Below are 15,238 nucleotides of genomic sequence, written 5' to 3'. Positions count from 1 at the left end.
GGTAAGCATTTTAAACTATTGAGTAAGTTCTTGTATTCGTGTACAAAGGATTATTTTAGGAACAATTATTTCTTATATTCCACTGTGAGCACCTACGTAAATAAGGAACTTGGCTTCTTAATTAAACAACAATTTGAAATTGATTTCAACGCAAATGTTTCGTATCTTTTACTACTGTACCAAACTATATAAACCAAACCCAAAATACACGGTTAAAGTTCCGAAAAGTTAGAAACCAAACGGGTTGAACTTTAAATTAACTTTAGCTTTTCAACCGCAACCGAATGGAACCCAACCAGCTCTTATACACCGCTGCTCCTCTCTTTTGGCCGATTCTCTGCTCCTCTCCAGGTTTTCGGAAGAGAAACTTGGCACATGGCCAGAAGTGCATTGATTGCTTCTTGAAACGGGTGGTGCTGGAGTACGATGACGATGATGAGGTTCCCCGGTTGCCGGCGTCTGGCTGCTGCTCGGTTTTCCTTTTTTTGGGGGGTCGTCTGGCGTTGCAACAGCTGTTGTTGCCGCATCGCGACAAAGCACCCGCCACCCGAACTCCCCAAAAAAAAATCTTTATTGATTGCCTGTGCAAGTACCGGAGTACGTGCCGTAGGGTGGACTTTCATGGGGAATCATAGCCTATATACAAGTTAATGATCAGATATAACAAGAAAGCCAAGCGTTTAATAAATTACTCATACGACCTGTTAGGCAAGCTAACATAGATTCCTAACACGATTCCTCTTTCGGAAACATCCCATGACTTTATTTTTATGGAGAAAGTAAGATCCCAACCAGGACATTTATTTTACTTAATATTGCTTTTGGATACTGACATGCCTTTCCTTGTGAAAATCAAATGAAAAGGTCCACACTACGTATGAGTGATTTGTATGAGTACTCATGAGTACAACTCAGGTCCACCCTAACAAATATGCAGAAATTTTGCAGAATTGCTGCGCCATGAATGCATACAGTACATATAAAAACATAAACATAGCCAGTGTAAGTAATAGCTCTAATCGTGCTTCCCTTTCAGCACTTTTACTATTGTCATTGCTAAGCAAAAGGACCCAGAATGCGACACTAGAATGGCCACGTTATTTATGGTGCCACATAGCATTGCACATACTACTTGTCGCAGACTATCAACTTCGTTTTCGGGGGTAATGCCATTTGAAACTGACGCATTCATTATTGAGCGAGTAGACGGTCAGCCCCAAACTATGCAAATCAGGCGGGACGGCAAAAAGGCAGTCAAAGGGAGTCAAACCATTCAAACCGAAGGCTGTTCCACTCAAGTCTTGCATTTCACTTGCTCCCTCATTAATTATCTATACGTCATCCCTTCCCGGAATTATAATACCTAAGATTTACGAATGTCTGCAGTATCAGTATAGAATTACAACCGCCTGTTTACTTTGCCAGCTACTTAACTTTCAACCAGCTCGCACCTCAGGAAGCCCCAAATATGAAGGTTAAGCTTTGCTAAATACCATGCCTGGCTGGAGGAATGAATGTTTAGACGTACTCTAATCCGGAAGCACTTCAAAACCAAACCCCCGCCAACGTAAGTTTCGTTGGTAGAATTAAAGTTACATTTAGCGTCCTGGTTGCACATATTTACTTTACACAAAATATATATCATTTAAAAGTTAATTATAATAGGTTAGTTAGGTTAAGACTTTAGGCGATAAAATAACTTATTTCGATTCGGCCCACCGATTCGCTCGTACCCTTGCAGGTTGGCCAGCAGTACATTTCTAACTAGATTACATATCAAAGAGGTTAATGGCCAGACGGACAGATTTAATTGTAATCGAGAGTAACGAAATCAAAGCATCTGTACAGTCAAAATGTAACTTACAAGGGCATAACAATATACAATTGACTTTCGAAATAATCAACTTGTTAAACAAATATCTATACACATATTCACACACTCAGCGTTAAAAATACATAACATATTTTGCGTAATATTAAACAGTTCGCGCCAGCAGCAATTGTTAACAACTTTTACAAGGGGAATTATGGGATTATTAACTTAAAATGGGCGTGGGGACAGACAGGAATTAGTAATTACAGATTATGCATACAAATCAGCAATGGCGCTAGTTACTAACGATACAAAATGTCACGAATACAAAAATAAAATAGTATTTCACTTTTACTCTTCTATATCTCCCATCCTCTATCTAAAGACTAATCCGCAATGGCCGTGTAGGGTAGACTGCTGTGCTTCGGCTTCGTCTTGTTGATGAACACCTTGATGGCGCCATTGAAATCGGCGCTGACCAACACATAACCACATCCCTTTTTGTGCTGCTCGACCAGTGGATCCGGCTGATTGTGAGCCAACTGCAAGCGGAAAACATGTTGAATAGAACTGATCTCGAAAAATATAAAGAACAAGATTCAACGCGATTGGGACCCACCTTCTCATTGGAGATCTCATCCGGTTCGGGCTTGATGATAGCCTCTGGGTGTGGCGCGAATATGGCACAAGTGACCGTAGCATTGTGTGCTTTAATGCCTTCCCAAAAGTCGCTGCGATCGCGGCGAACCTGCAATGACAAAGAAAAATAAATACCATTTTATATTAAGCAAAAGGTTTTGCGCCACCCACAGAACTGAGTTTTGAGTAATCGTGGTTTGTTTTCCAAATATAGATGCACTGATTCTCGGACCCGGCTATGATGTACTTTCCATCGTGGCTGAACGAGCCCTTAATTTGCGAGGACACATTCAAGTAGCCCTTGTACTTGCAGGACAAGTTCAAGTCCCTCAAATCGTACAGGCGCACTCTGCTGTCGTTGGATGTGACTAGAATCTTGTCTTCGCCGGGCATCGGTTCAATGCCACTGATCTTGCGGCCAATGCGGTTTTTACCCCTGGTGGAGCGCACATGAATCTGCGTGTGGTATTTCAGCTGATCCGTGTTATAAAATATGCAGCGACCATCGTAGCTCCCTACAACGGCGAACTGTCCATTTTGGCAGAAGTTGGCAGCCGTTATAAGCTTTGTCTGGCCATCTACCTCATTCCACAGTGCCACCTTTTTGTCGGGTATGTTCCACAACCTTAGTTTGCCATCGAGGCTGCCACTCAAAAAGTAGCGATCATCGCGTGGATGGAACGCAATAGCGGTGACAAAATCGATATGCTGAAAACAGCAAAGGCACTCCTTTCTGGAAATGTGCCAGAGCCGCACAGTCTTGTCCATGCTGCTTGACAGTATGAAGTAATTCTTTGACCAGCTGACGTCCAGTAAATCGGAGGTGTGTCCATTGTAGGTGCAGAAGGGCTTTGGCATGAAGGGGCCCGTGCATTTCTCTGCGGCAGTAGCCATGGCAATGGCTTCCTCAGCCGAATGCTGCGAGACGAGTGACTCTTGCGAGGGCGTAGGTGAGGATTTTTGGTCAGCATTGTATTTGTTGCGCATGTCCTAAACAAATAATATAGGCATTAGCGTAATGTATAATTGCACGGATAGAATTTGCTTACCTGGAAAAACGGATAGGCATCTTTAAGAACCCAAATCCTTAACACCTTGTCCTGTCCAGCAGTGGCCAGGAGTCGACCGCAGGAACTGAACTTCATGCACCACACGGCACTGGTATCTTCGCCACTCAAATCCTGGACGTGCTGCAGTTTGGTAAACTCATAGGGTCCCTTGTTGGACGAGGAAGCCTTGATTTTGATATTTTGCTCGGGATTCATTGCATCAACAATATCAGCCACATCCTCTTTGTGTCGCGCATGCGACACTTCGGATGCAATCGACTTGGCCTTGTCCACCGTCTTTCGCATTGTGCTGCCAAAGAACCTCTTGATCCGGGCCGTTTTCTTTTTCAGTCGACTGCCATCTTCCGTTTCCAGTTCTTCTTCGTCGGGCTGCTGACCCTCGATGCTAGGCGGTATGCCAATCACACTCTCCTCGTCGGACTCCTTCTGGATCACCTCCAGGTGGGAGGTCAGCTTAAGGATGTGTAGCGAGAGCGGATTCCATCCCTCAGGCACTGGTGGTGAACGCATTTCGGATAGAGGCATATTTTCTCCCGTGTCTAAATTTTTAACAGGAACTTGTTCAAGGATCTCAAAGTCGGTTAGCTGCTTGCCTGAGCTGGTTCGCGTGCGCACATAAATGTTCATCTGTTTGAGCACATCTTCGTCGCCAGCGGACTTCCGGCGCTCCTTATCGTTAACACCGCGATAAAATCCGGGATAGCTGCGGAAGGATAGGTATTTTTAAATGCCATAAATGGAAAAGCATACGTAACATACCGTGTAGAGCTTCCTAAACTGTTGGATCCCGTTCCCGCCAGCTTTGGTCGGTTCGCGCTTTCCATCAGCATTTTCTCAATGCGCTCGATTTCATCTTGGGATGGGCCTTGCGCCTTGTTGCTGGCCTCGTCGCGTGGTTTCACCACATAACCTCCCTGGATGGCCTTAAACAGATTCAGACCCTGATTCGGATCAATGGAACTAGAGAAGATAGTAATCCATTAGTAACTTTAGGCCACCAAAGGTTTAACATTCACTTACCTAACCCTCGCTGGTGCGGAATTGCTTTTCGCTGAATTTGATGGACTTGGCTTGGAGTGGACCGACGTGGAACTGCTGCCCAGAGATTGAGTGAGTTTTGGACCAGCAATGGTGACCGAAGCGACCATGGGGCGCATATGAATTGCAATTGTTGATGGCAAGGACGAAGATGCTGCCGAAGTCGAAGCCGATGCAGAAACAACTGTATTGGTGGAGGAGCAGGTCAGGGTGATATTGGAGGCTGAACTAGTTGCATTGTTAAGAGAGCTCTCGAACTCCATGACAAAGTCATCCCGCAGCTTTTGCTGAAGACCCTGCACACTCTTCACAGACCGCGTATCACTATCAGTGTCTTCGTTGTCCGCAGGAGGAAGACTATACTGATCTGAGGAACTGATGGAGCAATTACGAGACTTCTTCTTTCTTCGCGGTGGCGCCACGGGTCCCGACGAGGTGATGGAATCAGTAGTTTTAGACTGGGCAAGCTTTGTGCTTGCTATCACATCTGGTTCCTGCAAAACCATCGAGCCAACACCAGAGCTCTGCGCGGAGGATGCGGCACTAGGAATCCCTGTCGTGGTGGCGGCTACTTCCTTACCACTCTGCTGATGCTTGGGCGACACCCTGGGCGTGCTCATCCCGGAAGAGGTGTTTCCAACGCTCGGTGGAGTATTGGAGCTGGTAGACGATGTAGGCTGCGCCTGTTGTTGCTGCTGCGCCTGCTGCTTCTGCTGTTGCGCATTCAACGAGGCCAGGGACTCGCGATCTATGCTTATAGCTTGAAGCAAATGAATTAAGAGTGTCAGTGGCTGCTATGTTTTCGTGAAAATACTGATTTCTACTCACCAGATGGATCAATGCTGCCCGCCAAGATTCGGCCCACGCGACCCAGTGATGTCATGCTCTGTATGCTCATCGCATCTGTCTCAATGACCTTAAACGGATGCGTCGAACGGTTGGTAAAAATGCCATCCGTTGAGCTATTCTGCAAGTTTAATTTAAATCATAAGTACACGTGGGTAAGCTGGGCAAACGGAAAGCTGAGCAAACAGGCTAGATTACAAAAATGTATACCTGAGAATCAGGTGTGAGTGTATTTCCTGGATTATCATCTTCATCGTTTTGCATGCACTGACGTAGTTCGTGAAAGCGCTGTCTACCCAACTATATGCGATATATTTATGTCATTTTTTTTAACGTATGCATATTAACATTGGTAGAGATTCGAGTTTAAGTTGGTTTCCATTTTTAAGTTGAGTATTGTTTTTTATTCGTTGGATTTACGAAATGAGGCGGAGAAAATATGAAAGTAAAGAACACAAATATGGACACAAAATTAAGGGGGTGATTTGGTTTTTGTTCATTAGATTGTGCTTTTTGGCTATTAAGAACTAAAAATCACCCAATTCTAAAAAATTGCAGTTCACCTGCCCAGGATTATGAAAAATGAAACAACAAATGTGGCCATAGGTTGGCAGATGTGCAACTGCTAAGTAATCATGAACGAATTTTTTCAGTGATGATGCAAAACGTGTGATAGGGGTAAATGCAGTACCTCAAAACCTGCCATTATCTTTACACCTTGAAATAAATGTTCTCTTGCTAATTAAGACTAGGTAAATTCCATAAACCGTATCATATCGGTTTTTAATCAATTTCTAAGGCAGTGACAGTTTTTAAATGTCGCTAAGGGAGCGGTTGAGAAATGTATGGCTGTGAGCATTGATAATAACTATGGGAAGTTGGCGCGAAATGGTAGGTATATGACCATCTATATGTGGAAAGATAAGGAACAACAATAATAAAGACCTAAACATAAAAATATACTTGCTTTACCAAACGAATGGTTCCTAATATTGTACATATATCTCATCCACTAGTGTTTAAAATAGAACAAAATAAATGAAAAAACTGCACATGATGATCACAGACATTGGACAGAGCGCAGTTTTTAACCGCTTTAAAAATTTAGCCATAAATTTAAGCTTCACATGGTAGTAAACCTTCTACAAATTACACCACCAGACATATGAGCTGAATGAGGGCTTTCACACGTGGGAATGGTGTTCCAAGGCCACTGATGATGGATCGTTACCCTAGTAGATGACATCATAACTGGGTCTAGCAAAACGGAAGTAAGAGCACTCCATGTGGACCCCATTCACTTACAGGTCCTATCACGGGCTTGGGCTCAACGAAGACCCCTGCATCCTGCGGCTTTAGCCGGGCACCCAGGCTATTAGTGGGACTCCGGGTGGCGGGCGTTCCAGCGCCAATGGGCGTAGCATCGCTGTCGGATGAGGCGGCGGCATTCACTCTCACGGCGGGCTCGGGAAAGATGAACTCCTGGGCCACCTCGGGCGGCAGCTTTCGACTGAAATGGCCAGGGATTAATTAAACATTTTTACGGGGTAAGCCACAAGAACCTACCACAAAGTCGAATGGCGATTGGGCGTAGTGTCCTCGGCATCGAAAAACTCCTCTGAACTGTCCGAATCCGTTTCCAGCTTACTCATTTCGTGATTTGTGCGTTTGTGATGGGTTGTCGGCGTTATCTAACCACCCAATCGTATGCAAATTATCCACCAAATTACGATTTTCTCTATGGTTTTTTGTTATTGATTCCCTTTTGTTGCTGCGGCGCCCCACTGTCTTTTGTTGTTGTTGCTTTGTTGCTTTCTACTCGTGTGACGTCACTCGCTGCCGCACTAGCGCTGAATGCACTGCATTTAACATGTTGCTATCGCCTGCGTTTTATTACACATAATTATACTGCTAATTTAGTTCCTAATCAATTGTTAATTGAGTTTTTACGCTTGATACGCGTAAATACTAGTGGTGTCAAAGATGCAATAATGATTTCGATTGCGTCAAGTATGATTAATAAGCAATCGATTGAACTAGCGATGGGCTATTGGTCGTGCTTGCTCGTGACACGCAAAAATGCGGCGAGAGTCCGCGCGTATTTTAAATTTATACACTGTATTAAATTTATACAAAAACCTAATGTTTTATGTTTATATTCCAATATTAAATCGAAAATATATATATACAAAATTTTTAATTTCCTACATCTCGCTTTGAAAATAACGTATTTGAGGCAATAGGGGGCATTTAAATATTTTCTACATAAGTCGGATTTCTACATATATGTGCCTAATTTTACTATGGTATTTAATTATCGATCACTGGTAGTCACACAGCTGATATCAAGCTCCCCCACCATTGTTGGGATCTCTGCTAAGATAAAATTCAACCTGTTATCGATAACCGACATTTTTGATTGTGGACTGCCACCGCTATCGAAATGCACCATATTGCTTTGTTATTGTATTTTCCGCACGGCCCTCGAACAAAGTAAACAAATGTATAAATGCATGTGTTTTTGGCGAGCTTGTAACTGTTAGTGAAGCGACGCGCGGAGCGACGACATCAACATTAAGCCCGTGTTTCGAGTTAGGCGAGGCCAGGCGTACGTTTAACCCACGCAGAGCCCGGGCGAAATAAACGTAAATTCACGCAATTACTTCGCAGTAAAAAAAGCATCGGGTGCCAATGATCGCTACTACGCAATAGAAAAGTAATTTATCATACAATTTCGCCACTGCAAAAATCGAAAGTTTCGGGTTTTATTCCCTGCTATAAAAGTGATAAGAGCACGTTAACCCGTTCCTGTTACAGCTGAATAACGGTAAAAATAACTGCACACCCATCCCAACCGATTATCTGAAATCGGGCTCGAAGACAAAGTCTGGTATTTAATGGCAGCCACCTAATGATTATGTGACATTTCGCTTTGTGGTGAAAGAGATCCTAATCCATTAAAACTATATACTATATGCATGAATGTAGGATCTAGAAGATGAAAACATAAGTGCTTAAATCGACTCAGCTGGTGTTGCTTATCAGTTATGTACAAAGTACATATGTTTCTCTGTAGATAATTCCATTGTTTTATCGTGCGGTTTCAAATAAAAGCATCAGAGACGTTTTCGAAAAATGTGTTGAATTTTTAGAAGTACATGATACGATACTTCTTTTGAGCAAACTTCCAACTTCCGCATAGATCTCTTGATATGCCGCATAACTAACCTAGTGTAAGATTATCATCTGCACGTCACTAATAGCGGCCATATTTGAGTAATTTTGAACAGTACTCAATCTAATCTCGAATCTGTGCTCTGAACACTATAATCATATTGAGCGTATTGCGTTTTATCAGCGGTACATATATGTATGTATGTATATAGAAAAACAAATGGACTAGACTTTGTTGAACAACAATACAATGATAACTTGTTTGGCAAACTGGTTTCGCGGCTTCAATCTTGTTTATTAATAATGTAGAATCGAAGGGTTTGCTTCTCCGTATGCTGGTTAATCAAACTCAAAGCCATGTGATACTCAGTGCTCGGTTGTGGGTGTAGACATATGCACATAGTACCCTGATCGGAACAAAGAACTTTCTTCGGTGTTCTAGGTGATTTACAAGGGTGACAAATCTATTTATGACTAGTGCAGCAAAGCTGAAGCTCGATTAAAACTCGGGAATGTACCAAGTTTCCTTTTTCCCATGCCATACACTTTAATATTCTTTGTTGATGAATTCCCTTTATCTATACTTTCTTTATATCTGCTCGGGCACACTCCTTATCACCCAAGGGACCAAGTTTCTCATTCGGATTGTTTGCCCCGCACGTTTTGATTGATAATCAAAGCATGTTCACTACGCCATGTCCCAGTTTTAGTGCAGCGTGCAAAATAATCTCTGCCATTTTGATGATCCATTCAAAAGTTTGCGGCCCTACTGGCGACAATAATGATTCACAAGTGATTGGCGAGCTAGCAACTCTTTTAATTGCATCTTTACGCCAAATTGTATTTATAGCACGAGCTTTGGAGTCCCCTGTTTATATTTTCTTTTCAATTCATCTATAAGAAGGCGAAGAAGACGATAATTGCACCACAACGAGCTCAGTTACCGACGCGATAACACACGAATTGTGGAGCTTGGAGCATAAATTTCCGCATTAGCAACGCTCAAGTGTGATATAGTTTACTGGTATTGTGTTAACAGTTGGCAGTATACAAATACCTCACGCCACAAATCAACTTTAAATCGCAGAAGAATCTATTGTCCTCTAGTCTTCCAGCAAAATAGTGCCACATTATGTTTATTAAGTACTTGTGCGATTCGCCATATTCGTGAATAACTAACTAACTATCTGAGTGTAATTGACAGGATTCCCGGAATTAATCTGAACTGTCTTTTCAGTGAAGGCTCGCCCAAGAAACACAGCAATTAGTGCAACAGCTAAACAGATAATCCCGAGTTATTGTGCCGAAATTGAATTATTTACTCATCTGATCAAACCGTAAAAGCAAACTTGAGTGGCTTCCTAGTAGCGATTTTCGACTAATTTAAAAGAAACCTGAATCTGAACAAGAAGACTCTCTTTGCTATTGTTGTTTTGCGAATCTTTAAAGGGCAAATACAGTAGAATAACAATAAAAGCGTGAAACAGTCATAGTTCGCATAGAGTATTTGTAATATTGGAACAGATGAACTGAATGATAGTTAATACAGCCTCCTAGTCTCAGTCTTTAGAGATATTTTGGGTAACTCAAGTAATTACACGATGTCTAAATCTAATCTAGCTCATTTGCTTTCTGATAGTTCAATGACAACGACACTGCGAAAGATAAGAGTGTAGTATATACGTATATAGTTATTGTATAGCCATAGCTTACCGGATTGATTTCGCATCTCGCTACTGAAGTTCCGAGGCATTCCCATTCTGCCCGTTCTGTCGGGGATTAGACATCATTCGTCCGCTTCCAAGTTTGATTCCCCAATACACATGCGGAGTATTGCCGCTTAGCAAAACCGCCGAAATCATGTCACTCCATTGTGCCAGCGCCATCGTAATCTTATCGCGGCAAAGTGAACAGTTTAAGCTGCATCGTGCACATCAAATCGGAAATCAAATGGAAACAAAGTATCTTGACGTGGGCGTTCCGAAGCAGCGTCTCCTGAAAATTCGTTTAGTCTGTTTCTGCACATTGGAAGCGTCGGTTATCGAGCTTGGAAATTAATTTTCGCCCAATTTACAATCTGTTTTGGTTGGTGGCAGTGATATAAAAGTAGTTTACGATCGAGAGAAGTTTGATTTACAAGTAGAATTCTTCTACTAATCGTACAGCAGATTCTAAAATAAAAAATCCTGGAAAGCAATCACATTCAAACTAACTAACTGCATCTAAATTGCTTATTAATTATGGAAAAAGCCAATTAATTATTGCTCGAACTCGAACAAGCCATATTGGCAAATATATATTTATCATTTAAGTACCTGCATTTTAGATAAAGTCTACCAGGTTCGCTGTGATACGGGTAACAAGTTCCACAACGAACAATTTGATATTTTATTGGTTATAGTGAGGCAGGACACGCTTACTCATCCTGATGGAGTAGCTATCGGGCAATGGTCTTAGTTTGATTGACTGCCGTTCCCTATGAAGCCGTCTAGTCACACTTAAGTTGCCATGATTAAATTTTACAGAGACTCGCTTATCGAACCTGACAACGAGCGCAGTTGAGAGAGTTTTTCCCTGCCCCTTTATTGATTATGGCTGACATTGTCCATATCTAAAGGATTTTCGCATCACCGTCTGTCTGATACTAAGAACCGCATCTAGTTATTCAATGATTTTGTTGCCAGGTGGCGGATTTGGGGAAACATTTGCTTAACTGGCTATTTGTATCAAAATTTACGTGTGTGCTGACATTTCTTAAACCATTTAAATTATATTTTCTTTACTAGCCGAGTCATCATCGATCACGGCACATACTCCACCGAAAGTCACTGGACATGAGCAGGCAGCAGTGACTGAAGAAACCCAACCCAGTTCCAGCACAGAGCAGCGCATAAGTAGCCGTAAAAAGGCAGCCGAAAATGACCACGAACAGCAGCTTCTTCGATGAACACATCGCCATGATATACTCCAACCTGATGGACCAGTACATGCCCGAGTACTTCAAAAGCTTTGAGTACACGCCATGGGTTTTCTCCCTGCTGGGATCGGTGGTAATTGGACTGAGTGGCATATTCCCGCTGATCATCATTCCCACGGAGGAGAAAATGGCTAAGGAGGGATACAAAGATCGTAAGTCACATGCGTACGAAAAGTATATCAATTGAACTTGAATCACATCTCACCCTACAGCTGCAGATTCAAAACTCCTGCGAGTGCTTCTGAGTTTCGCGGTCGGCGGTCTGCTGGGCGATGTGTTCCTTCACCTGTTGCCAGAAGCCTGGGAGGGCGATAATCAAGGTGAGTTGCGGGGAAATCCAAGTTGTGAAATCATCTCCATAATATTCGTTTTCCTCCTAAAGATCCTTCTAGTCACCCATCCCTGCGCTCGGGCCTTTGGGTACTTTCCGGCATACTGATCTTCACGATCGTGGAGAAAATCTTTTCCGGATATGCCAGCGCGGACGAGGAGAACCCTCAGCCCAAGTGCGTGGAGATAGCCAACTGCCTGTTGCGTCGACATGGCGGCCAACTACCAGAGGGCGAAACCTCTGAGAGTTGTGGCGGCGCCTGCGACATCGAAGATGTAGGTAAAGTCTGTTTCCTACGCGAGCAGGAACAGAAGTCAAAGGAAAGGAAGGAACAGCCGAAGAAGGTGGCTGGTTATCTGAACCTCTTGGCCAACTCAATTGACAATTTCACACACGGTCTAGCCGTGGCTGGATCCTTTTTGGTGTCCTTCAGACACGGCATTCTAGCCACTTTTGCCATATTGCGTAAGTACTTATAGATACTATTGAAACATAGGATAGTTCCTCACTTATTTCCCTACATACAGTTCATGAAATTCCGCACGAGGTGGGGGATTTCGCAATCCTGCTTCGATCCGGATTCAGTCGCTGGGACGCCGCGCGTGCGCAACTACTCACGGCGGGAGCTGGCCTGCTCGGTGCTCTGGTGGCCATCGGAGGCTCCGGCGTAACGTCGGCCATGGGTAAGCTTAAATGGGCTCTCCGTGTGACAAACAAGCAAACTTATCTTTACATTTACAGAGGCACGTACTTCGTGGATTATGCCGTTCACCGCCGGCGGCTTTCTGCACATTGCTCTGGTCACAGTATTACCTGATCTCTTGAAGGAGGAGGAGCGCAAGGAGTCCATTAAGCAGCTGCTAGCACTGGTATTTGGCATTGCGTTAATGGCCGTGATGACCATGCTATTCGAACACTAGGAACTTTAGCTGACAGCAGTATAAGAAGAAAATTGAAAGCAGTTTTTAGTTTGTTCTAAGATTGTCATTGGCAGTTTTAAATTAACATGAATTTGTTGTACTTTATGGGATTCGACATCCTGTCTGCGTTATGTAATTATAGCCAATATGAATGATATTTAAACTATTATTAATGATTACGTATTACTGTATCATACTTATGAAACGAAAATTCAATAGACATTTAAGGGAGAGTCCTTTGCCCTCCACTATCCACGAACATTCTTATCTTTTATCTGGACTTTATTTGGGTAACAAAAGCGTCCACTATTTGGGCTGCATTTCTTTGTCAGCAGGAAAATTAAAGAACAAAATCAGAAAAATGCACTTCCTATAAAAAACAAGTTGTTTTATTCCGTTTTTGTTTGCAAATCATGTCTTGCAAGCTTATCTAGTGCCTTTATTTCTTAGACTTGATCTTCTTAAGGTAGAATTCCAACTCCTTGCCTTCCAAAATGTAGCCGTCGGAGCGACCGCACTGTCCGGGGCGGGAAGAAATGCAAGCTGAAAGGAAAAATAACAGGGAATTAGAGCGGGGCTTCCAGTAAATGGAAAAGTATAAGTTTAGTGGTCTGATCAGAGTAACTATGACAAGCAGAATCACACCCAACAGGCTTGCGTCTCTCTTAAAACAAGATCAACACAATAAAGTAGCTGGATCGCTAGGGTTTTTACATCACTATAACAAAAATCATTAATCATGAATTAGAAAGAATACACACCCAAGATGCGGCCGGAGGTGAACTGATCCTCGAGGGCCTGCTCGACCTTGCCGTACTTCTGGCGCTCCAGGTACTTCTTCATAACCTTTTCGCTGCGCTTCTTGGTCAGCACGTCGTTCTCGTCCTCTTTCTGGGCGTGCTTGGGGTTACGCTTGCGTCCCAGGGGCAGCACGTAGTGAGCCTCGTACCACTGGCGGAAGGGCGTGGCATCGATGACCACGATGCTGTTCTTCACCAAGGTCTTGGTTCGCACCAGCTCGTTGTTGGAGGCGTTGTACACAACATCGGCGATACGGGTCTTGCGCGCCACTCCCTCGGAGGCCCAGGCGAAGTTTCCGGTTTCCAGGCGCAGAGCACGGAGCTTGGTGTTTCCACCACGGGTGCGCACCTTGTGCACGCGGCCGGAGCCAAGCTGAAAAAATGAGTTCAAGAGTTAGTCCGGGCATACAGACGGGAGACCTTATGGAGGGAACGATATATTTATCAGTAGTCCGAACATAAAGCTTTTCAATCATCAAGAAGAGTACTCGAGAGCACAATTGCAGTTGACACGCGTTAACATCATTTAACATTGCATTTGTATATTAGGACCAATTATCTCATACTTTTCACAGATTTGTCGGTGAATTCCAACTTAAACTTAGATAGGCATGTAAACAATCTCTTAAAATAAAACATGGTATAACGATCATTGAAAACAATCGCAATCGTACGACATAAAAACCATGTGTATACTATCCAAGTCACGATGGTAAGATAAAAACAATGAAAATGTGCTTGGTTTTCAAGCACACATTTCGGCACCGACCAATAAAACTTAATGGGAGTATGAGAAACTGGACCCTGGCATTCGAATACACGCCATTGCGATTATCCGGAGATTATCCTTACCTTGGTGTTGGCGGCGGGGCGTCCCAACTCGAACTTGCGCTTCTTGCGGAGCGACTTGCGCTTGCCTCCGGTGGCCCGGCGTTTGTGTGCACTATCGCGGCTAATACCTGGTGATTGAGAAATAGGTCCATGTTAGTACAAGGCGCACGGAAAAGTCGAAAAAAAACCAAGAACATGGGCACGTTTGGGGGCGCACTAAAAAGAGCCGCACCAAGTTAAATTCACGGATATTTATTTAAATTCACACATTCCCCGTTGCTTTTTTCTCGATGCTGTTGTAAACGTACTTTGTGCGCACTTTCATGGTGTTTGCAGGCCGTATTGAGCCCATTTTCTTGATATTTCGACGCAATTTGCGAGAGTCGACTTACCCATGTTCGAGTAAAAAGCGAGAAAGAAAGGAAAAGACACGCACAGCACCTCGTGTCAAAAAAGTAGGGTTATCTTTTTGACAGTTGCCGCGGTTGGGCAACTCTGCGCTGTTAGCGCGCGCTCTACAGTACACTCGGTGCTGTTACATTAATTCAAATATTAATTTTTAGCACCTGGAATCAGTGAAATTTAGTTAAAAATGTATGAAGCAATGTGAAACCAATTATTTTTATGAGCCATAGTGGTAGATTGTATTTACTAATATCTAATTATATTGCTTTACAATTAAGATATATATCAGGACATGTATTTTGGAATACAACAGGAGCACTTATTTAATTATAAACTTAACATTTGAGAATACCACTACTGCTGTCGAAATATATTACCCGTTGAATAAGGTGTG

At 43.1% G+C, this 15,238-nt stretch overlaps 3 protein-coding genes and 2 non-coding genes across 18 annotated transcripts; 1 reads left to right on the top strand and 4 right to left on the bottom strand.

The window, feature by feature from the left end:
• Nucleotides 1-1,606: 1,606 nt before the first annotated feature.
• CG34133 (uncharacterized protein) lies at nucleotides 1,607-7,401 on the bottom strand. Of its 3 annotated transcripts, NM_143485.3 has the most exons (11): nucleotides 6,973-7,401; nucleotides 6,712-6,916; nucleotides 5,617-5,706; nucleotides 5,389-5,527; nucleotides 4,543-5,320; nucleotides 4,282-4,482; nucleotides 4,116-4,225; nucleotides 3,502-4,061; nucleotides 2,624-3,442; nucleotides 2,433-2,561; nucleotides 1,607-2,355 (listed from the first exon to the last, which is right to left on the bottom strand). In NM_143485.3, the coding sequence occupies exons 1-11, from the start codon at nucleotides 7,056-7,058 to the stop codon at nucleotides 2,200-2,202; spliced, it is 3,273 nt and encodes a 1,090-aa protein (NP_651742.2). In that variant the 5' UTR covers nucleotides 7,059-7,401; the 3' UTR covers nucleotides 1,607-2,199. The 3 variants fall into 3 exon arrangements, with proteins under 3 accessions (NP_651742.2, NP_001036772.2, NP_001036773.1); NM_001043307.3 differs by having other exon boundaries at nucleotides 3,502-4,225; NM_001043308.3 differs by lacking the exon at nucleotides 5,617-5,706 and having other exon boundaries at nucleotides 1,949-2,355; nucleotides 3,502-4,225.
• A 469-nt stretch (nucleotides 7,402-7,870) lies between these two features.
• Nucleotides 7,871-13,065, top strand: Zip99C (Zinc/iron regulated transporter-related protein 99C). 9 transcript variants are annotated; one of them, NM_001202386.2, is made up of 6 exons: nucleotides 7,871-8,051; nucleotides 11,367-11,709; nucleotides 11,770-11,877; nucleotides 11,940-12,353; nucleotides 12,416-12,571; nucleotides 12,630-13,065. In NM_001202386.2, the coding sequence occupies exons 2-6, from the start codon at nucleotides 11,499-11,501 to the stop codon at nucleotides 12,806-12,808; spliced, it is 1,068 nt and encodes a 355-aa protein (NP_001189315.1). In that variant the 5' UTR covers nucleotides 7,871-8,051; nucleotides 11,367-11,498; the 3' UTR covers nucleotides 12,809-13,065. The 9 variants fall into 9 exon arrangements, with proteins under 9 accessions (NP_001189315.1, NP_001189314.1, NP_733323.1 ...); NM_001202385.2 differs by having other exon boundaries at nucleotides 7,871-8,122; NM_170444.3 differs by having other exon boundaries at nucleotides 7,871-8,233.
• Nucleotides 12,864-15,184, bottom strand: RpS8 (Ribosomal protein S8). 4 transcript variants are annotated; one of them, NM_001300668.1, is made up of 5 exons: nucleotides 15,116-15,184; nucleotides 14,832-15,005; nucleotides 14,461-14,567; nucleotides 13,570-13,981; nucleotides 13,183-13,351 (listed from the first exon to the last, which is right to left on the bottom strand). In NM_001300668.1, exons 2-5 carry the CDS (start codon nucleotides 14,833-14,835, stop codon nucleotides 13,248-13,250), a joined length of 627 nt encoding a protein of 208 aa, NP_001287597.1. In that variant the 5' UTR covers nucleotides 14,836-15,005; nucleotides 15,116-15,184; the 3' UTR covers nucleotides 13,183-13,247. The 4 variants fall into 4 exon arrangements, with proteins under 4 accessions (NP_651740.1, NP_001287597.1, NP_001247362.1 ...); NM_143483.3 differs by lacking the exon at nucleotides 15,116-15,184 and having other exon boundaries at nucleotides 12,864-13,351; nucleotides 14,832-14,869; NM_001260433.3 differs by lacking the exon at nucleotides 15,116-15,184 and having other exon boundaries at nucleotides 14,832-14,899.
• On the bottom strand, nucleotides 13,422-13,467 carry snoRNA:Me28S-A2564. Its single transcript, NR_002504.1, has one exon. It is a non-coding gene; the product is annotated as a snoRNA:Me28S-A2564 (small nucleolar RNA).
• On the bottom strand, nucleotides 14,049-14,140 carry snoRNA:Or-CD8. The gene has a single exon (NR_003914.1). It is a non-coding gene; the product is annotated as a snoRNA:Or-CD8 (small nucleolar RNA).
• Nucleotides 15,185-15,238: the final 54 nt, after the last annotated feature.

This window comes from Drosophila melanogaster, chromosome 3R (genome assembly GCF_000001215.4).
Source record: "Drosophila melanogaster chromosome 3R".
Classification (NCBI taxonomy): domain Eukaryota; kingdom Metazoa; phylum Arthropoda; class Insecta; order Diptera; family Drosophilidae; genus Drosophila; species Drosophila melanogaster.
This window is presented reverse-complemented; position numbering and strand designations above follow the sequence as displayed.